We start from the raw sequence: 27,624 nt of genomic DNA, 5'->3' as shown, positions 1-27,624 counted from the left end.
CACAATCTGCTGTGCGATCCCAAGGTTGGGCCCCAAGGTTATAGCTTTTTAGTTCACATTCTCACGCTCAGTTACTGTTCTCTGAAGCAGGACACATTAGAGTGGCTGGACCCAGGGAGGTTTCCAGCCTTAGCCACACACCAGCCCTCACCACAGAACTGTAAGCCCTTGTGATGAGATCTGGTTTACTCCCCTACTGCCCACCTCTTGGTAATTTCTCCTGGTCAGGAGATTTCTCCTGGTACTCAGTCTAAGCCAGAAAGATTTTCTGAATTTCAAATTTTGGGAGTTTTATTTCCTCCCCTATCAAAAGACTCTGGGTTCCTATGCCTTGTTTCCCCGAAAATAAGACTGGGTCTTATATTAAGTTTTGCTCCAAAAGACGCATTAGGGTTTATGTTCAGGGGATGTCATCCTGAAAAATCATGCTAAGGCTTATTTTCCGGTTAGGTCTTATTTTCAGGGAAACACGGTACAAATTAGTCCATTCCCTCTCCAGGCCTTGGCATACCAGGGAATCTCCGCAAGATGCTGTTTTTGTGTGTGTGTGTGTGTTTTTTTTTAAAGATTTTATTGGGGAAGGGGAACAGGACTTTATTGGGGGAACAATGTGTACTTCCAGGCCTTTTTTCCAAGTCAAGTTGTTGTCCTTTCAATCTTAGTTGTGGAGGGTGCAGCTCAGCTCCAGGTCTAGTTGCCGTTGCTAGTTGCAGGGGACGCAGCCCACCATCCCTTGCGGGAGTCGAGGAATTGAACCGGCAACCTTCGGAGTTAGGAGCATGGAGCTCCAACTGCCTGTGCCACCAGGATGGCTTCCACAAGATGCTGTTTTTATCAAGTAACAAAACTTTCCCTTCTCTAGAACAAAAGGTATTTATTTTTATTTGCATCCTTAAATAAGCCATTTCTTAAATGGCTTTGCAGAATATAGAAAATCTGCTCCTAGATGATTGTATCTGTTTATTCAGAGAAGCAGTTGCTGAGGTTTTAAAAAAAGTAAAATGGAAAAAAAAAGGGGGGTGGGGCGGCCCAGTGGCTCAGGCGGTTGGAGCGCTGTGCTCCTAATGCTAAGGTCGCTGGTTCGATTCCCACATGGGCCAGTGAGCTGCGCCCTCTACATCTAAGATTGTGAACAACAGCTCTCCGTGGAGCTTGGCTGCCATGAGCAGCCGAAGGTTGGTGTGAGCTGCCCTGTGCTGCTGTGAGGGGCTGTGAGCAGCCGACGAACGACCAGCGATCAGCCTCATAATACCAGCATGAGCCAGGGAGCTGTGTCCTGCACAACTAGACTGAGAAACAACGGCTTGAACCAGAGTGGGGGCGGTGAGGCAGAAGAAGTTGGAGGGAAACAACTCTCATTTCCCAGTACCCCATGCTGTAAACAATTCTGCTTGTCAGGTTGGTCTCATCGTTTCCAAATCTCAGCTTCTATATTTTGCACATGCTGTCTGCAGCTGAAGCTTTCCTCTTCCATTTTTGGAACCCTACAGTCCAAGACCACATTACTGGCTATATAATCTTTTCCTCTCTCATTCTTTCGTAACTTTAGTCTTTTCTCTGAACTAGTGTACACATATTTTGAGGGCAGGAACCACACTTTCTCTAAATATTCTTTAGCATTAGTATTAACTACACAATTGGTGACTAATGACCATGAATAACTAAATATCTTTTGTAACAAATGGTACTTTCAATACTTGAATTTTCATACAAGTTGCTGCAATGTAAGAGATTAAATGTTTTTGAAGTTCATAAAAATTGTCATAAGTATTCTTGGTATTTTAATTTTTAAATATTTTTATCATACATACATTTTGAAAACTAGATTTTATTTTTAACAATTAGAAAAACAACATGCTTTCACACATTTCTAAATTCTTATTCAAAAATTTTACATTTAAATTAACTTTAATATTTTAAAACATTTTGAATTCTCTACCTAAAACTTAAGAAAAGTCATGCTACCTTTGTGATCCAAAATTGTAAAGTTTCTTATTACCTTCCTCTTTATCTTCCCAATAAAATATATATAAATCAGAAGCACATTTTTAAAAAGTAACTTTAACTTGTCAAAAAGTCAAATGATTTAAAATTTATCTTAATGTAATGTTTCTTTTCTGTTGCTATACAATGTGAATATGCAGTTTGATACTGTACGTTAAAAAAAAGCTTTTTTTGTGTGTCCTCTAAACATTTGTCCCTTAAATGTCTTCCTCCTTTGGAAGTGTATCTACCTCTGTGTTTGAGGGGAAATCTGTAGGAGAGTGGGACATTTCTGAACTCTTGGATTTTCCTTCTGCTTAGTGGCTCACTTTAAAAAGCTAAAGTGAGAGAATCAGGTACCCCTTCCCCTACCAGTTTTCAATAGGTTTATTCATTTATATATAGCATATATTTCTGAATTGACATAAACTGTATAGTTATAAAACAGGGACTTTTACGATTTAAATCAAACCTCTTGCCGACTTTCCTTTAATAACATGTGAGAAAACCAAACTCTTACTTCAAGATAGGAACTTTGAGACTGCTTTTCCATGTCTTCAGCTCCTAATAAGCACTAAGAAGCAATTTGCATCCATTCGCCACCTACTCCTTGGCATCCCCAATTCCTCCAGCAGTTATTGCGAAGGTGGCTTCATTTTCAGGCATCTCAGGGCTAACAGAATACAAGGGAACAGAAGTTTATAAAAAGCTCTATTTCTATAAATACTCTACTCATGTCACCAGCTTCCCACTCCTTTATGTCTGAGTCTCCAGAGACATCTCAGGGTCAGTACAGCTAAATGTGGACAGAATGTACCTATGGATACTGACAGGTTTTTGATCAAGTCATAATTAATTCCAGCATTCCTTATCCGACTATGTATGTGTGGTAATTTGATTTTTCTTTTGATAGGGTTATAAAATCTTATTGGTTCCTGTATTACTTCACATATGCAGTCAGCATTCCTTTGACTAACTATATAAATCTCTGTTCCTCAAATTATCCCTTGAATCAATGGTTGCCTCATTAATTATGGAGTTGAATAAAACTTTGACACATTCATTTTATATTTATTTGCAAGAAAGTCATGTTTTTAACTTTTTGAAAATCGTACTATAGCATGTGCTAGACTCTGTAGATTTTACAAAAATGAGACATAGTCCTTTTGAAACAGGTTAGTTAGCGTGTTGTTAGGTAGACAGGGGGGTCCCTGGTGGAATAAACAACAAGCAGGCATATCCTGAAACTCCGGGTTCTGGAATGTCTCCTTCACTCCAGGACAAAGATATGAGAATATCCCTTTTGGCCAGACAAAGGAGCAGATCTAATAGATAGGAATGGGTTATTTCCTAAACCCTTCAGGATGGACAAACAGGACAAACCTGATAGATGAGATCCATTAGAAGGCTCCAGCCCCCTTCCCCAAGTAAAATAGACTGTAGGGGCCGGCCCTGTGGCTCAGGTGGTTAGAGCTCCATGCCCCTGACTCCGAAGGCTGCTGGTTCGACCCCCACACGGGCCAGTGGGCTCTCAACCACAAGGTTGCCGGTTCAATTCCTCGAGTCCTACAAGGGATAGTGGGCTCCGCCCCCTAAAACTAAGATTGAACACAGCACCTTGAGCTGAGCTGCCGCCCGGATGGCTCAGTTGGTTGGAGCGCATCCTCTCAACCACAAGGTTGCCAGGTTCAACTCCCGCAAGGGATGCTGGGCTGCGCCCCCTGCAACTAGAAACGGCAGCTGGACCTGGAGCTGAGCTGCGCCCTCCACAACTAAGACTGAAAGGACAACAACTTGAAGCTGAGCAGCACCCTCCACAACTAAGATCGAAAGGACAACAACTTGACTTGGAAAAAAGGCCTGGAAGTGTACACACTGTTCCCTAATAAAGTCCTATTTTCCTTCCCCAATAAAATCTCTTAAAAAAAAATAGACTGTAGGGGGCAATGGTTACCTAAGTGCTTGGGGCTTAGGTTTCCTCCTGTGGGGAGTGTGACCTCTATCTCTTAGGTGTGTTGTTATAAACAATGAAGTATATATAAAGCGCTTGGTGAAAGGCCTAGCACACAGTAGCCACTCAGTAAGTGTTACCTATCATTATTGCATCATCATCTTCTCTACCTCAAAGTTTTAAAGTCAAGGAGAATTCTTTGTGAGAAATCTTTAGGGACCAGAAAAAAGGGAGTATGTGCTGCACAGAAAAATAAGTTTTGCCATTTTAAGCTCTGATCTAGTTTTGTTTTTATTCAAATTTATGGAAACTTGACATAACTAACCTCTGTGATAACTTGAATGATTCTTTATTGAGTCTGCAGAACCCTAGTATTCTTAGGACTGTAAGATCTGCAGGAGTTGTTTGTTCCTGCATGTTTGGAGGACTTGATGAAATACACAAATGATTGAACATGTAGATGGAATTCATTCATTTGTTAATTAAAAAAATAGTTGAGTTCCTACTATGTGCCAAGTACCTTACTAGGTGCTGGGAGCATTAAAAACCAGACTCAGTCCCTGTTGTGAGGGAGATGTACATGTAATCAGTTGATTACAATTCAAAGTAAAAAGTGTTTCGGAAAGTTCTAAGCACAGAAATCTATCCAAGATATAGACCAAGAAATTTTAGTAAAAACATGGGACAATCCTACTATCTATTCAATTCAACAACAAAAAAACATTTGTAGCAAATTTCTAGAGATTGCTGAAGCTCCACAAAACACAGCATTTGTGTATTATAGTCTTTCATAGGGATAGGCGATGAAAAGCAAAATGGTCTGAATAAAAACTATATAGATATAGAAACTTATTATTTAATATTTATTCAATGACAATACATACTAAGTACTGTGATTCATAGCAAAACCAGATGAAGAGCTCATCTGATTTTGTCTTGGCTGAATTTACCCTCCCTAGGGTAAGGAGTTATTACAAATCTTTGCCTTATTGCTCAGACAAATCAGTCAGTGACAAATATTGTACATCTGTTATGTCCCAGGAATAGTGTCCCTATCCTCAAGGTATTTAATGTCTAGCAGGGATGACATATGCTATAGTATAAATCACTACCAGTGGAATGTAAACTCCATGAGAGCAGGACCTTGTCTTTTTGTTTTGTTCACTGATCCATCCCCAGAACCTAGAATAGCTGATATGTAGTAGGTTTCTCTTTAAAATTTATTGTTTATAATTCTTAATTAAAGAAGTTAATAAATTTATAAATTTATTGTTTATAATTCTTAATTAAAGTAGGGTACTGTGAAAGAATATAAGGTGTAATATAGGGTATAGCCTTGATTGCAAGGGTCAGGGAAAGGTTCCCTGATGAAGTGATGTTTAAACTGAAACCTGAAAATAAAACTGGCAGAAAGAAAGGAGAAGAATATATTCTTGTCATACGAGTACCCTGTACTTCTCCTGCACTTATGACACTTCAATTGGAATTGATTATTTCATTATCTCGCTTCACTGTAAGCTTTGGCAGGTCAAGGACCAAATATACTTGTCAATAGGATCCCGGCATCCCTAGAACCTAGTACATAGTAGGGACTTCCCAATGAATTGAATAATTTTTGAAAAGGAAATTAAAACATACAGTGTCTTCAGTGATATAGCCTCTCAGGAGAGGCAATTTTATTCAATAAAATTTCAATTTTATTCATGCACAGGAATCTGATTAAGAATAAGATAATATTTACCTGTCATAAATCTTGGCAATTCTCAGTTCTCCTCTTCCCTTTCGCAAGCTTATTCTTGTTGTTGAAGCATGAGCCAGAATGTGTCCCCCAATGGGTTTTTTGGGGTCTGCCTGAAAACTGAATTAAAAACAGCTTTTCAGGTTCCATTACATGGACTACATAGAGTAAGATCTACAATTTCAAGACAATTTTTCTGTGGAGGATGGCAGGGGTTGGGGTAGTGTGTGTTCTGAATAAGCACAGACTTGTTCATTAACGATGGAATGGGGCTGGGTTTGGAGCTGCTCTATACTCCACTGCCATCCAGTTCAGGCTTCTGATATTCCTGTGATAAATAGTTCATGTTTTATTTGATGTTTTAAAAAGAAAAAACACAAGTAAAACATTATTCACTGTCTTAGGATAACTCTTGGGGTAAGCAATCTTTCTTCTTTATAAAAACAAAGATTGAATTTATTTATTCATGTGTTCATTTATCAGAAATATGTATTAACAGCCTACTATGTGCTAAGCACTTTTCTAGTCTAATGAATAAGAAATACCCAACCTTCCTCCATGATGCTACGATGTAAATGAGAGCAGATTGAGAACCTTCTTGTACGTTAACTCTATGTTGGAAGCCTTCAGTGGTGCACAGGTTATGAATTTGCAGTGAGAATAATCTCAGAAATATCTTTATCACTGATGCCTAAAGTTTATTCTTCTAAAATATGATACAGAAAAGATAAGCTGTTACTATGGCTGATCATATGGATTCAAAAATGTATTGTGATTGTTAAGGCAGTTTACACGTATTGTTGACACTAATCTTGAGAGACAGACTCACTAGTGGATTAACGCTCACTTGACAAGATGTGAAAGGTTCTTAATAACCCTAATAGTGAGACCTTTAAGAAAGCATAGGTGCAACAATCCTCAACAAAATACGTACTAGTAAACCAAATCCAGCAGCATACTAAAAGGGTTATACACCACGACCAAGTAGAACTGATTCTAGCAATGCAGGAGTGGTTCACCATAGGAAAACCATCACTGTAACATACCATATCAATACAATGAAGGAAAAACCCATATGATCATCTCAACTGATTAAGACGAAAACCTGGGCTTTGAAATCAGCAATAAAGGGAACTGAACGTAAATTAACAGATTGTACTTGATGAAAATAAACTGTGCTATAGCATAATAGCCTCAGTTCTGGGAGAATAGGGTTACAAGTAAATTCAAATTCTGCTTGCTCCAAGAAGGTGTTCAGGATTCTGGTTACCCTAAGCAGAAGGCTTGGTGCAGTGAGGATGTGGCTGATTGGCATGAGGTTAAATAGATTGGAAGTTCGGTGGGGATAAGAAGCTCTCTGGAAAGGGAGTCTGCTGGTATAAACTGCTGCTTGATTAAGTGGCTCAGAGGCTAGGACCAGAAGATCCCTGGATGGGGATGGATAGGATTCGTTAAGATTCAGCAGTGTCAGGCATGGGAGACATCGTCACCACCAGGTATGTACACAGGAGGCCCGAATGGACTAACCCTCTGTTCCGAGAGCCCACTTTTTTTTTTTTAATAAAAGTTTTTTTAATAATAATAATAAAAAAATTCAGGATGTCCAACGTGGGAACATAAACACAGAGTTAGTTTGGGAATCAACCACTATCAAGAAAGTAGCAGCCAAGCAGTTGACACAGACAGCAGTTAAGTAGTCAGAAGACTGGGTTACTCTATGTAGGCAGCTGAATGGGGCAGTAAAGCGACGTGATCTCACTTGGATGAAATAGCTAAATGTGAGTTATCTCTGTACTGTTTATAGATCAGTACCACTCTTTGTAATGGAATGGCTTTAAACTGTCCAGGTCACCCTATGTTATCAGTGGTTCTTCAAGGTCTTAGAAGAATCCTGTGTTATATAGAGATGGACTGCTTGAGGCCCTGATGTGGGCTGTGAACTCTGAACTTGCCAACACTACATTTATGCTTCTCTACTGCACTTCTCATGTTTTATCTTTAGTGCTATTATTATTCTTATATTCCCCCTCAATCCCTCTTCTATTACCTATCATTAAGCTCCTTAAGGGCTGACAATATTGTATTTAGCTCTGTCCCAGTGGGTGCTCAAAAAATTTTTTGCACTCAAGATATGGAAGTTATAAAAATACCAAGGAGAATATTGGACTGTAGAAAGATTGGTGCTTCCAGAGAAGGTAGACCAGTTAGAAGTTTCTATCAAGAGGACACAAGAAAGACTAGCTAGAGTTAGCTAAATGGGCAGGAGAAGTTTCAGCGCTGTGTTACAGATGGTCTCTCATGCTGCCCAGTAGTCCTCCTATATGAGCGTGGTTAGCTTCACCTCCGCTTTTCCAAACCTTCAGTAATCTTGAGTCCCCTTCTCCACTCTTGTCCCCTCATCTTGGACAACACTACCTACTTCTTCCCAAAGAAAACCAAGGCTTTCAGAAGGAAGCTCCCTCAACACCCCATTCTTTCTACCTGTCATCTGCATACTTCTCTACAGTTATAGTCATTTTTTCTCCTTCCCTCTCAAACTTCTTTTCTTTTTTCTTATTTCAGCAATTCCTCTTATGCTTTGATGCCTTTGCACACACGATTCCCTCTGAAATGAAAGCCCCTTTTCCACTGTGTTTGTTCATTTAGTTCTCACTCATCCATCAAGCGTCATCCCTTCTTGGAGCCTTGCCTGATATACTGAAACAGAGCAGAATGTGCCTTCTCTGTGCGCTCAAGCCACTGTGTGTATTCCTCCATTAAAGCACACTACATCATACTTTTAAATTCACGGGTCTCACTCTCCCTCTATACTCTAAATCCTGTTCACCTTTGTAACTCCAGTGCTTAGAAAAGTGCCTGTAACATAAGAGGCACTCAGTATTGTTGAATGAATACAGAGGAGAAGACAATTTGGGTCTCCCTGACCTAGATCCTTTTGGATACAGATTTGTGACGTATCTTTGAGGAAGCTATAATTCAAGGAAGTTTAGAAGGGTGTCTGACAGATAGGCAAATGTAAAAGATAGAACTTCTTCCTAATGGAGGTAATCCTCTCCCAAGCCCATTACAGATAATCTAAGACGAGCAGGACGCTGGAGCTTCTAGGTATATAGGCACGGTGTTTCCTTAGCAAATTATTTTTTATTGTTACCAATGTGGTACCCTATGCACGAAAGATAATAAGTATTACTGTGTGTTACTGATTATTCTAGGTGGAGAGCCTGAATGTTAAGCATGTCATCTTTAAAGAGATGATTTTGGAGAAATTATAGGATTTGCAGAAACATATAGGAAAGATACCAGCATGGGGAGAAAAATGTCCTTAAAAAGACTCATAAACTAACAGATTATACTTAATCAAAATAGATGGCAACATAGCATAACAGCCTTAGCTCTGGGAGAATATCAAGCCAATTCTAATTTTACTTGCTACATCAAGGTGTTCAGGATTCTGTACAGAATTTTGGGTAGAATTTATGGCTCTTAATCTCTCTTGTAGGTCCCTAACACTTTACTAATTTAAGAAAAGATATAAACTCTCCCCCAGAAAAATGTACATATGTACATATGTAAGAATTTGCATGTAAATTTAGGAGATTCATGGTTTCTTTCCCCTCTGGTGTAGACAGATATTAATAATAAGAAGAGCAACCAAGATTTATGAAGTCCTCACTATGTGGCAGTCCTTACTCTTCTAACTCATCTAATTGTTTCCCTTTGCTCGGATTCCATATTTAGTAAATACTTTGGACTGAAATTCTCTCCTATAGGGAGAGAATGCACTGGTCGGGAGAATTTCAAATTTAGTTACATTTTGCATTATCAGTAAACGGTCCCTGCGATCTTTCGTTGAGTCTCACGAGCTTGATTAATGTGAGTCTGCCCGGAGAGACAGATTGGTCCTCAGTAGGCTGACCAAATCAAATCTCTGCCTGCAAGGCTGAGGGCCCTGAACTCTGGTCAATTCACCAGGGCAATGGATACATCCCTGCAAAGCCTCTCAAATGACAGCATGCCAACCTTTCCCCAGGCCTATACAACCCTGGTGTACTGCTGTGTGGTACACGAGCTTTGGAGTGAGACCTGGGTTCCAGTTTTGGCTTATCAGCCAGACATGTGACCTCAGGAGAATCGTTTAACCATTCAAAATGTCTGTTTCTTCATTTTCAACGGGGGATAGTAACTGTAGCTAACTGGTAGGGTACTTGTGAGAATAATATAAAATAATTTAGGTGAGGCAGTAGCCTAGTGACTACAGGCATTATCATCTGCTTTCATAATCCTGACTCAATACTTGTTATCTATGTTACCTTGGGCTAGTTGCTTACCTTTATGAATCTCAGTTTCTTTAACTATAAAATGGGAACAAAAAGACCTTATCTCTTAGTGCTGTTGTGAGGATTCAAGATATGTTTAGTATAACTTGCTGGGAGCCTACTGTGTGCCAGGAATTATGCCAGATCATTGATACACATTAGCTCTACCTTTATAGAAATCTGGTCACGTAAGAAATAATAAATGGCAACTATTATCATGTAACTAAAGGACTCAGATAAAACACACTCTTTCAGTGACATGTAGACCAAGAAACTTTTCTTAAAGTTTCTTTGAACTGTCTTTGAACCAAGTCTTGAGGTAAAATATAAGAAGGTATAATAGCATTCCACATTCTTTTAGAGGGCTTTAATTTATTTCTATTTCTGATGAAGTAAAAACAGCTTCAGAAAACCACCCACAGCCTTTCTTTAGCCTATTCTCTTATTTCCCCTTCTTTGGTATTTTTTTCTCCTCTTCTTTCCTCCTTTTCTCAGGGGATTGGGGAGTATGATGAGAAGGAGAAAGAGATGGGGGTGGATATTAGAAATAAAGAGGAACCAGGAAAGATTGCTTCATTTCTCCCCCTCTGGTTGAACAGAAGACAGCCCATTATATCATTGAGGGTAAAACCCAGAACAGCCTGACTACCCAACTTCAAATTAGGGTAATGGGGTCATGAAGTACAGGATTATGGTGATAGTAGGGCAGGTGATCTTTCTTGGAATGGGCTGAGGAGGGTAGCACAGTGAGGCTAAAATAGCATCAATTTTAAAGTTAAAGATACCTGGGTTCAAATTCAAGCCCTGGCTCTATTTTTTAATTGTGTGATTGAGCAAGTACTAAGTACTCTGAGCCTCTGTTTTTTCCTTTATAAATTGTGAATAATAATAGCATCTACCTCAAACACTGGTTGGAATAGGGACCTTGAGGGGGACTGGGCAAGGGTAAGTCTGAGGGACAATGGGTACTCCTGGTACTTTTGACTTGCTAAGGGGTAAACTTACAGATAGAATTTTTGAAAAGGGGTCCACTGAGGAGAGAACGACTGAGTGAGCATGCCCAAGAATGAGGAGGATGCTTTGAGATTAGGAATGATAGGGAGAGAAGAATACTGCCAAAAGATAAAAATTTGGGGGAAAACAAAGATCGTTTCAAAAATGGAGTATGTTTAACAAGTTTTGTTAAGTAATCCCTTGCCCCCAAAGTATGCAGAAAAATCTACATTTTTTTCAACATTTTGAAGATGGAATTCTAGGGTTGTTTGGGAGCAGGGGAAAGATGGAGTAACATACTGAGATTGGCTTCACAGAAAGAACATGGAGGCCCAAGGAGGCTTAATTATGCAGAGGTGACATAGAATTACATAAGATGATGCATGAAAGCATCTGGCACATGGTAAGCAATCAATAAATATAAGTTCTCTTAATTTTGACGGGGAAGAAAACAAGTTCAAGTAGTTTAAATGACTTTCACAAGGTCACCATGTTAGTGACCCTAATTGAATGTTTTTTCTCTAACCAAATTGCCTCTTCATTTACGCTAAAGATGTTGAATCAGTAGGCGACATCCTTAGAGAATAAACTGACTAAACATTTACAAGACCGCAAATGTTCTAAGATGACTTTTTGTTTGAGCAAAACAAATACACAAACAAAGTAGCCGGTATCATCATCTTATTTTTTGTCCTGGTGTGGAGCTTTACAGGCTGATACTATGACTTTTTATCTCCAGACTTTCATCAGCTGGATCATTCTAGTTCTAAAATTTGTATCTGTAAGCCTCGTCTAGGAGCTACTGCTCTGCTGTATCATACGGCAGCTCCTGGCCTCTATAATTTTGTTCCTTTTTAATGCAATGTGCCATCAAGCACTCGTATAATGCATGGGATATAAGCCTCAATTATTGTCAGCGTACTTGGGGACTCATACCAATTATAGTGATGTTTCTCTGACAGGCCCCAGACGAGCTGCAGCTTGGAGTTCCTCAACACTGAGAAACAAAGACATTTTCTTTATGGGAAGTTTTCTACTGCATCTGAAATCCTTTAGGTTAAAACTGTCCTGGCTTTTTTCATTTAGTGGTTGCAATATAGGTGCTTTATATGAAGACATGCATTTAATTTGTATTGTGATAATTTTAAATACTTTGGAATGTACTCATTATGGTGAACTTTGTTTCCTTACAACTTGGTTAGATAGAGGAGATGATGTGTGAAAGCTGATTCACCCAGCAAAAATATTAGCCTTTGTTACCTTCTTTGGCTCTTAGCTCACTTCATTATAAATCTCCTCCCCTCTCCAACACCTCCAATTATTTCCTTCTATCACCTCTAGTTCTCATTTCATTGTCTTGTTGGAGTCAGTTCAAAATGGTTTTACTCTTTTTGAAACTTTCTACACATATATAAAAAAAGAACCCCTAACTGACCTAATTTCCACCGATTTCCTTTACCTTCCTTCTAACTCTCTTCAATGTTCTCTCTCCACACCTGAAGAAAGAACATTGCTCTTTAACTTGTACTGTTTTATTTGAATGCAACCCACTTCCTCCCTCTGAACCAATGAGTCATTTTCTCTTTTTAAAGCAGGCCTTAAAAATCTTCCATTTCTGTTCAGTTTAAAATTATTCTTTTTCTGAAGTACTTCATGTCCTGTGTTTGAAAGATACCCTATAAAACAGAGAAGATTGCCTTGACCACTCAAAGGCTACAGACAATTGCATGCCCTACCAAAACTTTAAAATTTTGAGTTAAATGGACATTATTTACTTTTCTGTTTTGTGGAGGCAAGGCACATAGTTTCTTTTCCCAGAATCTTAATACATAGTAGATTTTCAATAAATATATGTTGAGTGAATTAAATGATTGATTTCCCCCTCCTCAATCTTTCTAACTTGCTTAATATTTGTGTAGTTAATATTTTCACACTGGAATCTCCCATGATTAAATAGAAAATAGTCATAAAAGGGTATTGAAAAGTGAGAGAGATATCAAACTGCAGAAGATGCAGCAATACTCTTAGGGTTAATTTAGAAAATGCCTAAAGAGAGACACATTTGTTTCAGTACAATTTATAGAATTTATACTAGCATATCAAGTATGTTCTAATATATATATATCAATGTCCATGACTTATTTATTTTATAATTGGAAGTTTGGGGATTAATGTACAGCAGGTGACTATAGTTAATAATAATAAGAAAACAACATATGTCAATGACTTATTTATGTACTGCTATACAATGTAGTGACTCAGTTTCGAAGGAATACCACTTTGTAATATAACTATCAGAGTAATAATTGATGGAAGCAAGAATAATCAATAGATGTTAAAACCGACGGGTAAAGCTTATCATAGAACAAGGTATTTACATCAGTCTCAACGTATCACCCCACAAATTACTTACTGATTACAAAGGGAAAGGCCTTTTACGATGCAGAAATCTTGTGAACGCTATCTTAATCACATGATCAAACTTAACATCATTAATAATGGGACAAACTGCCCAACAGTTTTCCTGCTAAAAGTGTTTAACATTTTAAATAATGAGGAAAAATCAGCTCCAAATTGAGGGACATTCAGAAAAACAGTTGGCCTATGCTCTTCAAAAATGTCAGGGTCATAAAAGTCTAACAAAGTCTGAGGAGCTGATTAAAGGAGACTGAAAAGATATGATAACTACATACAACGCATGATCCTCCATGGATTCTGAATCTAAAACAAAACAAAAAATGCCAACACTTATAAAGGAAATTATTGGGACAATTGGAGGGATTTGAATACAACTGTATATTAGATAATACTAGTACCCCAATGTTAAATTTCCTGAGTGTGGTCATTATATTGTAGTGATGTAGGAGAATGTTGTTGTTCACAGAAGAGATATGCTGAAGTATTAAGAGGTGAAGTATCCTGATGTCTGCAAATAATTCTCAATGGTTCAGGGAAAAAAACCCTCAAATGGTTCACCAAAACACACATACGCAAGCACATATGTGTGTATGTATGGAGAAGGAAATTTTACATACATGTGCATGCACATACGAGAGAGAAAAAAATGTGGCAAAATGTTAATAACTGATGAACCTAGGTGAATGATATATGTGTATTCATTACATTAGTCTTGCAACTTTGGTTAAAAAAAATTTCTAGGGGTGGCCGGATGGCTCAGTTGGTTAGAACACAAACTCTGAACAACAGGGTTGCTGGTTTGATTCCCACATGGGATAGTGAGCTGTGCCCTCCACAACTAGATTGAAGACAACCAGCTGCAACTGAGCTTCTGGAGGGGCGGATGGATGGCTCAGTTGGTTAGAGCGTGAGCTCTCAACAACAAGGTTGCCAGTTCAATTCCCGCATGGGATGGTGGGCTGCGCCCCCTGCAACTAAGATTCAAAACAGTGACTGGACTTGGAGCTGAGCTGCGCCCTCCACAACTAGACTGAAGGACAATGACTTGGAGCTGATGGGCCCTGGAGAAATACACTGTCCCCCAATATTCCCCAATAAAATTAAAGAAAAAAAAGACAATCATTAAAAAAAATTTCTAAATAAAAAGTTGTTGAAAAGAGCTTTTAAAAAGCAGTATCATGGATTCAGGATTATTTTGATAGCTTATTCAGATACATAGTTTCCAGAATTTTTGATGGTAGCAACTAACCTTTCTTCAAATGTTCTGTTTTTATTACCCTTTTTTTAGCTCTTCTTGCCTTTCCATTCACTGCCATCTTTCAAACAGAGCCATCAATCGGTGTGTCACATGCATAAATACTTCAACAAATTCTGCATATGCCTAGTATGGACTTAAATTGTTTCTTCAAACAGAAGACTTCCCTCACAGGACCTCTTATAAATATATCTTATACATATATATATACACTGTAAAGAACCTCCTTTTTTTTTTCAGGCTAACAGCTTATCAGTGCAATAGAAGGCATCCGTGTATTTGGAATATAAGTTTTTATTTCCCTGGATCTTTTTCTTACTATCCTCCAATATACTTCTAGTCCTAGACAAAAGAGGAGCGAGTATCTGAAAATAGTTAAACTACTGCTGTATTTTATAAAGGACTAGACAAAAATAGGTCCTGGATAACAAATAAGTGATATTTGCAATTAATAAGTAATAGGCACTGTGAAATAAAATAATTTGTGATAAATCTGTGCCCACATCAAGATTGATTATATTGGAATTATTTTCTAACTACACTCCAATCCTCTTGATATTAACCTTCGCGAAATACAAAAGCAGAACGTTGGGGCTTACGTCATAGTTGCTCCTGGATCGGCAGTCATTTGATTGGTCACAAACACAGCCACATTATATTCTGCATCAAGAAATAAAATTAAGAAACTCAGATAATGGTAATGTAAATAAAAAAAGTTCATTGTTTAGGAATCAGAGTTTAAGAATATTGTGCCGTGAATTTATTTTATAAACAAGATTATATTCCTATTTTTTCTTTGATCACATAATTCATTTAAAGTTATTATTGTTATCATTATTTAGATACCTTATTGTATTAAAATCAATCATTTTTATTTTAAAAAGAGTGGTATTCCCATGAAGGTAATTTTATTTTTTTTAAATGTATTGCCTCCTGACATCCTGAGCTTCTCTGCAAAGTCTACTCAGCAGTCACAGATGCTATTCTGATAGTGCCATTTTATCTCTAAAAATCTACCTTCTGAGATTTTTTGGAGTCGTGACAACATCTGGGCCAGTTTTTGCTGTCGTTCAGCCAACTCCCCACGACCACTGAAATCCACTCGAAAAAGTGCCATTATCGAATCAATGATCTGCACAGTTAATGTAAAAATAAATTATGATTTGGAAAGGAAGAAGTTAATCTGAATCGGAATCAACAGAAGAAAAATAAGATGTTAAATAACTCTGTGAGTGAGCAATATTTAAAAGCTTGTACCAACAGCTTGAAGATGCCAGCTTCTTCATGGAACTTTGCTGCTACATAGTCAAGTAGCTCCATCTGATGTTCACCTGGTGGGAAATGCAGTGAGAAAATACTATTAAAGCTGGAAGAAGCAGAGGCTAAGATCATGTGTGTCCTTGGGAGTCAGTCAAAAGAGAATCCTTGAAGAATTTTCTTAATTATTTGTAACTTTATGAAATATGATTTCATATTCTACCTTAGCATACGTGCCAAATGCTACATTATCCAAAAAGAATGTGATTCTCCATTTCAAAGACAAAGAATAAGAAATAATTTGAGAACATTTAATACATAAGAACTTACCAGATGATAAAATTTGTGGACTAAATTAATTTGGAGAAAAGTAAAATAAAAAGAGGAAAGAACAGTGTCAAAATGTTGTAAGTATCACTCAAATTGTAAATCAGTGCTGCCAACCTTAAAACTGCCCAAGCATCCAAGTGCAAGGGGCTCTTACTAGTATATGCACGAGCATAGAGGACATTGTCTAGCACTGCGTCACGGTCCACGTTGAAGCGATCAGCAATATCCCGGAGGCGATCTGGACGGCTGACGTGTCCCAAGATTAAGGAGCCAATAAATCAATTCCAAAAAAGTTTAGACAACAACTACAAAAACTAATACCGTAAGTCAATTAACAGACAGGCAAAACAAGGTACCTGCAAAGGTATTCTGGAGGGTGCTAACAATCACTTCAAATCTACCAGATTTTATTTTTCTTAAGCGCCTCAATTAACGAATACTTTAAGTAGTGATAATGGTGAAGGGAATGATGAGGCAGTAATGCATTTAAATGTTAAATGAGCTAATCTTTACAATAACCTTAGAAGTTAGTTATTACAGCCTATATTACATTTTATAAATGAGGACACTGGCAAACAAATTAGGCAAATAACTCAAGATTAGGCAGAAAATCAATTACAAGAGAAAAACTAGAAACTAAGATTTGTGAATCTCTTGTTCCCAGTTCTATAAAAACAGGTCTATTTTAGGAAGATAATATCACGGAATTATAATTCAAGTCACTTCAAAGTGAATTAATTCACTCTCTTCATACTCCTCGCTTGTTCAATATGAAATAGTTTAATATACGAATGATAAATTTGACTACATGAACCAAAGGATCAGAAGGGAATTATCAACGAACTTTTTTTTTTTTTGTTTATTTGGGGTTTAAAATCCACCTTCTTTTAAACAAGTTGTGTTTTCTGGAATTAGTAAATTCATAGGGAGGCAAATTCAGTGTACCTGCAAAGGTGTTCTGGAAGATGCTAATAATCACGTTATCTAAACCATAAAAGGGTAAAAACATTTTTAGGTTTTTGGTGATCCCAACAATATGTCTACAGTATATTCTCTAAAGTGAAGTAAAACAAAATGCCTGTCTGTGGTCTCATTTCACTTTGTATATTACTGATCATACTGTAAGTAACTGTAAAGCAAGGACCATTTCTAATCTTATTTGTGACACTTGCAACTAGTTTTGCAAATGTTAAATTGAATTGTCTTTAGGCTTTCCCAACCATCTATATCCTAATGCCCTACATATGTTCTTTTCTTCAGAGCTTCAGTGACAGCCACTAAAATCTTCCACTGCTACTGAGTATACCCAGTAGATGTTTTTGGTGGACAAGTCAAAGAAGACAAGGAATTAGAAGAGGGAGTAAAAATATTTTTCACCATGTCAGTTTTTATAAAACTTGGTTACTATGTGACCAGAGTAAAAAGGTTGGGTTTATGCTGAAGGAAAGTTCAAATCAATTTATAAATATTTATTAACTGAATACCCTATGGAATCAATTATCATACGTGTATTAACCAATTACCAATGCAAAGCATTGTGGAGGATATAAAGAGTCATAAGACAATCCATGCCATAGGTAAGCACAAAACACAATTAAGTATGCAAAATATATAAAAAGAAAATTCAAGAGAGAACAGTATATGTGTAAGACACTGAAAGAATGAGAACATCGTACTGGGGCCCTCGCATGTCCTTGTTCTTTCCTACTCTCTCTCGTATATGAATTGGCTGTTTACCGTTCTTGATAAAATTCAGATTACCCAAACAGTGGCTGACAATCTGTGAGAACAATTCCTCCCTCTCTAAGAACCATCTGTCAACAGCTATTTCTGAAACTAGCTCAACTCCAGCTGAGCTCCACTTGCCATAACCTATACAACATTTCACCCTCCTTCCCCAAGTTAGAAGTTTCCTTCAGAGTCTTCTCATGCCTGGTATGTCCAAATAAGGTCTTCTGCAAACTGTTCTCTGGCTGTTTTTCTTCTACTAAAATGTATTCGTTAGTAAATTCTGTAACAGCTCGAGGAGGACAAGGTTTTCTAAGTTGGGCAATTAGAGATTAGAAAAGGCAGGCCTTCAAATGAGAGCCCTGGAGGATTTGTATGACTAAGAAAGACTGTGAGGTAGGGAAAGAGGGAACAAATACCCAATAGGATAGAAATATACCATGCAAATTTGTCTATGACTGGCCAAATTAACATTCAAGAGTGAGAGCAAAATAAAGGCATTTTCAGACATGCCAGAGCCCAAAGTTTACCATCTGGATTACTTTTCTGAAAAAAATAAGACTTGAGTAGGTACTCCAGTAAAACAAAAATACAGGAAAGATTTGGGATTCAAGAAACTATAATGAATAAAAAAAATGAGAATCTTTATAGTGAAGTCTAAATAATTGCTGACGTACAATGTCTTCAAATTTTAATAGCAAAGCATGTTTTAGAGGCAGTAAGATTGGACCAGAAGACTGATCTCTTTGCCTCTAATAATGGCAATAATGAGTAATGAGCTTGGGGAGCTAGGCTGGGGCTTCATTGTGAATGACCTTATGAACTTATGCAGGTCTCCCTCCCTACTGTTAATAATTTACTATGAACCTAATACCTCCTCAAATTACTGTATTTCTTCTTCTCTTCAGTAGTTAATAACACACTGCCTCAATTCCTTACTGTTTCTTAGCAACAAGCTTCCATCATCACATTTTTCTGCAAATGCCCTCTTGGACTCCTGATTTCAAACCTCAGTGATCTTTCTCAGTTTGTACCTTTGGTCTGTCTGTCATCTCTCTTTTTGTAGAACATTGCTGATTACCCTTTTCTTCTTGAAACTCTCCTTTTGCTCACCTTCCACAACCAGATTTCCTTCTACTTCCTCTATCTCTATGGGTTCCTCTTTTTAGTCCTTCTTTCTAAATACTGTCACACCCCAAAGTTATGTCCTCTCTTCTCTCTAAGTTCTCTTACCCCCTTTGCAATTCCATCCATATTTCTGGCCCTACTCCTTTCTCAAGCTCAGCCTAACATTTCCAACTGCCATATGGATGTCTTCCTGTACCTCATATTTAACACATTAAAATGAAACATCACTGTTTCGATGAAGTATGATCTTCCTCATTCTGTTATTAGCATCATTATTCCCCCAGTATTTAGACCAAAAACTTGAGTGATTTCTCAAACCTCTTTTCTTTGTCTACCAAATACAGTCATCAAGTCCTATCAATTTTCCTCCCTAATATTTCTGGTCCTTTTCTTTTTCTCCCTACTGCTTCCAATCTAGATCAAGTTCTCATTACTTGCCTAGAATATTGTAAAAGTATCTGATTTACACGCATCACTTGGTTTTAAAGCCCTTCATGTCTAAGACCCAAATCATCTTACCAGCCTTGCATACTGGAATATTTTACACTTCAATTAAACTGTAATACTTTCTGTTACGCAAACAGGTTCTACCATTTTCCCTTCTGTGCTTTTGATCTTTTCATACCTTTGCTTTATTTTGGACAATGACTTTGAGTGAGTCAATAATCTTCTTCTTAACTTTAAGTAAAATCTTTGGAGATTAAAAACGAGTAAAATACAGTTTCCTTTCATGTATTTGTTTTGTCAATTTCACACCAAATCCATAAATCCATTCAGAGAAACAAAACCTTTTTAAATAAAAGTGCTTTGAGAACTCATTGTTTTCCCCTTGGCTATTCTCACTATTGCTGCTTTACAAGATGATTATAAAAATGATATATTTCAAACAAACTCTCTTTTATAGTATCATTACCATATTACACTACTATATTAGCAACTTGTTTAAATAAAAAAGGTTACAAAGTATTTTCTGTATCGATGAAGATAATCTTTCCTCCTGAGTAGCCACCAGATCCTGGAAGCTGAGCTGTCACTAGGAAGCAATTAAAAGTTAATTAATATTAATAGGAGTGAATAAACTATGTACAAATGAATATAAATTAACATGGGATTTATGCTGGTTGCAATTCTAATCAATCTAGCAAAGAATCATGATCCTTTCGTTTCTAAATGGCATGTTATATTTTTATATTACTAACCAATGGGCAACACTGTAAGTACTCTGACAGCATAGTAGTAATTTAACAAAGAATGTCAGTATCCTCACAATGGGAGCTATTCATGAAAGCTAGCTCTTGTAAAGAATAGAAGTCAAATTTAAATATTACTTTCTTCCTATAAGAAATTATCACAAATATAATTTATGCTGTATAACTAATTTAAGTAAACTTTGGTAAATGTATGCCAAATTTTCAAATGCATTTTCTTTATATGTAGTTCACACTAAGGTATTACTTTATATCTGGTACATGCATATCTCATTTCTTTTTCAAAACAATCCTAAATTTGGCACTATCATTATTCCTATTTTACTGATGGGGAAAATTAGAAAGGTGAAGAGCAACTTGCCTACGTCACACAGGTATTAATGGTATAGCCAAGACTAGAGTCAGGTATTTTGGTTCCAGAATCCCTTTCTTAACCACTTTGCCATGCTCCTTCTACTTAGGTCAAAGAAATGCAGAGTAATATCTTTGTGCAAGAGGAGGCCTTTACTTTGTTTTAGAAAACGTTGTTTTTAAGTTTTTCTAAGAGGCAACCCTACTTCATGGAAAATAAGGAATTCTAGGCCTTAATAGATTTGTGACATTCTTGTTGATAGGACACAGACAATATGGAATGGGAAAAACTGAGTGAATTCCTCTCCCCACTTACACACTCATATACCCATTTATATCATCCCTATTTCCAGTCAGGTGTTCAGAGAGCAGCACACCACCTCAAGAACCACACATTCAAAGACCAGCTCTGGTATCTGTAACCATGGGCAGTTTACTTAACCTCTCTGAGATTTAGTTTCTTTGTAAATTTGTTCAGATTACAGGAGATGATATAAATCAGGCACAAAGTAGCTTAGTAAGTCATAACTACAATTATTGTTATTGTTATTATTGTTGTTATGTATCCTTACCACAGAGGGTATGAGAGAGCTGGGTTTTTCCAGTACGAAATTCTGTGAAATATAGAAGAAAAACAAACCCAGAGTTAATTTTTAGATATTTTCATAAAGAATAAAATATGTCCTCAAAGTATGGTTTTCTATTCTAACTGTCAAATCTTACACATAAAGTACCACCATGTCATGAATGGATTCTGCATATATCAATACCAGTAATAAAAATAACTTTTTAAAGTTATTTTTTCACTGAACTGTCCTTTAGATAAAAATTAAGTTAAACCAAGTTTTCCTTAGTCGTATAAATGAGAGTTTAAGATTCTCCTATAGGAAGAAGAGCCTGGGATTCTCTCATTGAACTGAGGTCCTCAGAGGGGAGCTGACGTGGTCTCCAACTGGTGGCATACCCTTGCTAGTAACAAAAGCAAATTCTCTCTGGGAGAAAACTTGCCCACTCACCAGTTTAGGCCTACTGAACTCCCACAGATTAAAATCAAGCAATAAACTCACAAATATCAATAAACACACAAGACGATAGCCACAAGATTGAGAGTCACCAGAAATAATGAAAACCAGATTTATTTCTCCAAATCACCAGGAACATCAACAAAACAACAGATTTAGTTTCCCGAAGACTGCAAATACTGAAATTGTCAGGCAAGGTGTATAATAGTTATGTATGAATTGTTTTGAAGAAAAATAAAGGATATAAACAGGGAAGAAAACAAATCTACTCTCCTTGTTCATGGAACATGCATTTCCTAGAAATAAGATCTGTCTAATTATTCAACTACCTTTTGAAGGAATGAGAGTAAAAAATTCTATTCTCTTCTGTAGGAGTCAGAGATAAAAAGATGAAAAATGCCAGTAAGATCCATCTGTTAATGTTGGAATATATTTTAACTGCAGTTTAGAATAATCCTGTATTATGATAATTGAGATTTCATTGTATGTCCCAAAATAGACACAATTAACTATTGGTTATTTATTTAATTATATATATATGTGTTTATATATATGTGTGTGTATATATATATATATATATATATATATAATTTTTTTCATATAACAAAATATCAAGGTTCTATTTACCTCCAAAAGCTTCTGTGATTGCCATGCTTTCAATTCCACCTCCTAGCAACTTACTGGAAACAGAAAGTAAGCATTAATAAGAGGAACAGAAATAGAGATACCAAGAAAGGAGAAAGTGTTACTATCATTGATGTCATTTCTTTCTATATCTATTTATCTATCCATCCATCCAACATGAACAGGAATTCTGGGTTGAACAAATGGCCAGAACTTATTCTGGGCTGAACAAATTCCACCGGTTTAGATCACAGGTTCTACTGTGTATGAGCCAGTGGATCAACAAAACAACTTGTAAGCCCTGCTATTCTTACTTCTGGGTACCAATAGGAAATGGGCAATATAGGCCTTATGTCTCAGTTCTGTTCTTTAGATCTGAATTGGAGTTTGAACAAATGGTCTTATTATTAGCTGGGCTTTTCATTTTGTGCTGTTTTTAAAAGTCAACTGAATATTCAATTTAAAAAAAATATACTGAGAAACATGAAAAATAGATATTAGGAAAGAGGAAATGAAAAGTTAAACTAATTTTTAAAATTATTTGTAGATTAATACAGGTTGATTGAGAAACTATATTTTGGGTCTGAATTTCTTGTAAGAAATTTAATCTTGTTTCTACAAGTAGTTTCGAATTTATTTTCTTCAGTTGCCTTTGGAAAACAAAACTACTTCCAAAGAAGAAGGTATTACTAATACTTATAGTAGAAACAACAGCCAGGTAGAGGAAAATAAACATAGTATTTTAAAGATTGTGCTCAGTGGTTATAAAATATATGAGATACACACTCAAATTCCTGGCTCCCAGTGGTGATATGGAAAACCATCTTTCTCTTCTCACTATATTCAAAGGCAGTCAAGAATCCTGGTTCCTACAGAAAGACAAAAGGAAAGTTTCAAAAAGGGTATAAGATAATGGTTTTAATTTCAAATGTTGCCGAAAAGTATATACTTGATTATTAGGGTGATCATTTGATATGAACTACAGTTCATTTGTCTTTGAAGGCAGCACAAAATCATGGTTAAGAACACAGGCTGTTGAGCCACCCTACCAGGTTCAGGGGCACCCAAAAACTATGCAAAAGCTTGGGTTAAAGGCATATGTTTTTGCTTGGAGCCTCTCCGTTGTATGGGCCTCTCATAATCTGTGGGCCCAGCTACAAGGTATGGGTTTGGCTTAACTTTAGCTCACCTGCCTTAGTGAGCATATTCTTGGATATTTATTTATTCATTTATTTCAGTTACAGTTGACATTTAATATTATTTAGTTTCAGGTATACAGCATAATGGTTAGTAGATTCATACATATCTCAACTGCACACATGTAGACCTAACTACCGTTAGTCTTTTTCTAACCCATGCTCTTTTATCAATTGGCCTATATACACTAGGAGAGAGCAACTTCTTTGGTGCTAACCACTTTGCAACGGCCATAGACATATTTGAGGAGACAAAACAAAAACAAGGTAAAAAACAAAAATGAAAAGAAGGAAAGGCAGAGAAAAAAAAAGAAAAAGTAATATAAAAGGAAACAAAAAGAAGTTTTGGTAAAAATAATTATCTTTAGAGTGTTCCAGGTGAAGACTCCTGACTCAATCATTCAGAAATTAACTGCTGTTGCTTTGAAACTGAAGGAATAAAACGTTAACATGGGGAGAATAATGTCTGGTGATCTACAGGAATGCAGAGTTTGCATAATAGTTTCTCGTGTTCATGATGAGAAAGTCTACAGAGACTTAGGGGCCCTTCTTAGCTAAAACAACAAAGAATTAATTTTCTTACAATAAGTTTGTTGGCGGCCTCTTTAATCTTGTCCACTTTTGCTTCTGAGAGCCCTTTGACATTGCACAGGGCTCTTCTTGTTGTCATTTGTATCCCTTTAATGGTACAGATTCCTACTGACTTCAGTTTCTTAATGTCAGCCACATTCTGTAAATAAAGAATGGAGCAGATTGATGAAATACCAGCCTGAAAAACTCCCATACTATGTCATGCGCTTTTGTGTCCATATCCTTCCACCATGATGCCAATTTTATACAAGTAGCCAGGTGGAACCCACCCACTATGTAGCCAAATGTTCTGGAAATATCTGAGTAGAACACACCCAGCACGCTGCCAAATGTTCTGGCTGTGCCCTGATTTCCCAAGAATGTTAGTGAGACCATGGCAATGGAACAAGGAATTCAAAAGAAAAGTCTGTTAGTAGAAAAGCTAGCAAATTTATCACACATTCACCCCCTCAGTTCAGCTCCTTCCTTCTACAGCACTTCATTACCAATATGTTCTTTCAAAATTTTTAAAGATCTTTTTTTCCCTCTACCCTTGGAGAATGCAAAGAACTACATCACCAAAGGGCCAGGATTTTCTTTTGCTCTTATTTTCTAAATCCAACTGGAAGAGATTAAATGTGAGCCTTCAAAAGATAATGTCAGAGAAGTTTTACTATCAACTGATTGCTGTTGAAATTCATCCAGTTTGTTATTCAAAGTCTGGATTTCTGTCAACATCACTTACTCTGATCACTTCAAAAATTCCTACAAAACTGAATTTTCTGTTGATGAAGACAGTTGATGTAGATAGCTCAGAATACCTCTACTTCAACAAGTGGTTCTCAACCAGGGGCAATTTTGCTCCATGTGGACACCTGACAATGTCTGGAGAAATTTTTGGTTATCACAACTAGAGGGGTACTACTGGCATATAGTGAGTGGTTAGGGGGCAGGGCTGCTGCTAAACACTCCACAATACATAGGACAGACCCCCACGACAGTCCCAAATATCAATAGGGTCAAGGCCAAGAAACCCTGAATTGGACAATTTCACACAACATTGAAAAAATACTTACAATTCCATGTTTTTGTAACAGATCGATGTCTTGAAACAAAGATTCCTAAAGGAGATGAAACAGGAAAAAATGGAGTTTTAATTCTGCATCTCAACAGTTTCACATCTTTTAAAGAGTTAATTCAATATTATGGTCATTCCAAATGCCTCAAATTCCACTTCTCTAGACAGATAGATGTAGGATCAATAATGCGTTTACAAACACACTGTTACACACTTAGAAGAAGAGCCAACACTGAAAGGGCTGGGAAGTTCAATACTTTTGTCGTGGCCTCTTCAAATTTTTAAGACCGTAACCCAAAAGAGTGGAACAACATTTAAATCTATTTTAAAATATGTGTTCTCCACCTTCTTCCCCACCAGATCTTGCACCCCTTCCTCTGCTATTTGGTATCAGTATGCATAGGTACCAATATGGCCACACCAGTTGTTAAATTATTAAAATACTTTCATGCCAGTTGCTAGGTAGCTAATCTTAGCACTTCTTGCCAAACAAGTTGTTACATATTTGTAATACTGCCTCTCTCTAGAACTATGTTTTATTTCTACTCTCAGAACTATATTTATTTCTGTTCTAAAAATAGTAGCTAGCAGAGAAGAAGCTTCATTTTTGTGGAATGACTGAATGTCTACCTATCTTCCAATATTCTTGCAATACCTCTTCATCTTGGAATCCTGGTTCTTCCAGCACAACTTGATCTTCCTTCATATTGAAAGGTGAGCAGCAGGAAAATAATCAATTCTGGGAAAATAATATTATTTAAAAAGCAGGCAGATTATATAGTACAAACTCCTTTGCCCAGAGACCTCCTAGATTTCATTTTGAAGTCACCGAGGACCAGGACAATTAGAGAAACATTTAGTCTTCTTTCTGCTGGGCATGCGGCATCATTTAGTTTAGGGGTGTATGGATGTGGAGGTGGGGGACTTAGCTGCTTCTGTCTTTTCTTAAAACTGGTCACTTTGATCATCTTTTGATTTCCTATAGCACAATCGTGGCTGCCTGATATCTTTTATTATCTTGGAAGGTTATTTAGAATTGCATATTGCTATTTAATCTTTCATATTTGTTACCAACACTCTTTAAGAACTTTGACCTTACGTCATGCTTCCCCGTATCCTCCCTGATTCCTAAATGTAGTCTACCCTCCATAAATAGATTTGATGTTTCTCATATCTGATGAATGCCTTCCTGCTTGCTAATTATGAATGGGCTCTCCTGCAACAGATACCGTTTTGCGTCCTAAAACTTTGGATGTATGTTGTATTTACTAGTATTTACTAATTTCATGGTTTTGTGTTCGTCTGTTTTTTAAGATTTAAAAATCTTAAAATTTGGAGGATACCCAATACAGTTATTAGAGCCAACCGGCAAGCGGAGTCTTTGATTTAACACTGCAGCCGTTGTTTGGAGATCTCAGGAATCTACAAGGTACGGCTGTGTCCCTTAGCGTAAAACGTGGTCCAAGTGATGCATTTTCTCGGTCTCTTCCGCGTCCTCACTTGGTACCAGAACCGGGGCTTGGGGCCTACAGCGGAAGGGGAACGGACTGCCAGACCTGGACACAGCAGACTGCCCCAGGCAAACGAGGAAGCGGTGTCAATGGTGCCTTCGGGCATACTGTCCCTTGGTTAATTATACATACGACAGCACAAAATTCCACACTGTCTGCACGGAAGAGAGAAAAATCATCTCTCCTCCCCCGGATAAAACAAAAGGATTGTTCTCTGTCGCTCTGGAGCAGCAACTGGCGGGCTGAACAGCTGGAGGGCTCCGGGCACCTGGGCGGAAGGCGCCGGAGGCTGTGCCCTCCGGGCGGGCCCGCGCCGCACCCGCGCCCGGCACTGGGACACTTGGTTCCCTCAGAAGGAGGCCAAGGGGGCCTCTCCAACACCCAGGTCCCACTGGATTTAAAATTAAGACGCCGCAAGTCCCTCGAGATCACTGAGATTCCTCTCCGGAGGTGAGGGGGGGATGCACGACGCCACCACCCAGGGACCGGCAACGACCACCGACTATTACCAAAGAACGGAACCCTGGCGTTTCCCCTCAGACTCTTCACACGTTTCCCTTTCTGCCGCAAACCCCGCTCGTACCCCCAGTCTCCCCGAGATTTTCCTTTCCGCCCCCTCGCCCGGGCTTTCCAGTCCTCAGGGATTCCAACTCAGAACCAGAACGCGGAGACCGCCGGCCGGCGCGTCGTGGACCAGCAGCTGTGGTGCCAACCGGCGCGAGTTCAGGCGCGCGCGGGTCGCGCACACGTCGAGGGCCAAGGGGGCGGGGCCACGGTGGGCGTGGCGGAGGGGAGGGAGGAGCGTGTGTGGGCGGGGCCTGGGCGGGGCCGAGAGCGGGACCTGGTCCGAGGACAGAGGAAGCTAAGAATTGTCGGCGAGAGAGCTCTGCGGGCTGCGCGCTGGGGTGAGTGGCAACAGGTGATGTGCAGAAGGTTTATCTCCTTCAGGACCCTCGGGTTAGGAAGT

The 27,624-nt window shown here is 37.9% G+C and overlaps 1 protein-coding gene across 3 annotated transcripts; it reads right to left on the bottom strand.

The window, feature by feature from the left end:
- Window positions 1-1,615: 1,615 nt before the first annotated feature.
- On the bottom strand, window positions 1,616-27,415 carry DMC1 (DNA meiotic recombinase 1). Of its 3 annotated transcripts, XM_081060373.1 has the most exons (14): window positions 27,241-27,415; window positions 25,802-25,885; window positions 25,145-25,189; window positions 24,082-24,228; window positions 23,089-23,171; window positions 22,306-22,358; window positions 21,229-21,270; window positions 20,058-20,130; window positions 16,396-16,487; window positions 15,912-15,985; window positions 15,672-15,786; window positions 15,254-15,314; window positions 5,676-5,792; window positions 1,616-2,656 (listed from the first exon to the last, which is right to left on the bottom strand). In XM_081060373.1, exons 2-14 carry the CDS (start codon window positions 25,850-25,852, stop codon window positions 2,587-2,589), a joined length of 1,023 nt encoding a protein of 340 aa, XP_080916499.1. In that variant the 5' UTR covers window positions 25,853-25,885; window positions 27,241-27,415; the 3' UTR covers window positions 1,616-2,586. The 3 variants fall into 3 exon arrangements, with proteins under 3 accessions (XP_080916499.1, XP_080916500.1, XP_080916501.1); XM_081060374.1 differs by lacking the exon at window positions 27,241-27,415 and having other exon boundaries at window positions 25,802-25,962; XM_081060375.1 differs by lacking the exons at window positions 16,396-16,487; window positions 20,058-20,130 and having other exon boundaries at window positions 27,241-27,397.
- Between the last annotated feature and the right edge of the window lie 209 nt (window positions 27,416-27,624).

Source organism: Rhinolophus hipposideros, assembly GCF_964194185.1.
Source record: "Rhinolophus hipposideros genome assembly, chromosome: 9".
Taxonomy (NCBI): Eukaryota; Metazoa; Chordata; class Mammalia; order Chiroptera; family Rhinolophidae; genus Rhinolophus; species Rhinolophus hipposideros.
This window is presented reverse-complemented; position numbering and strand designations above follow the sequence as displayed.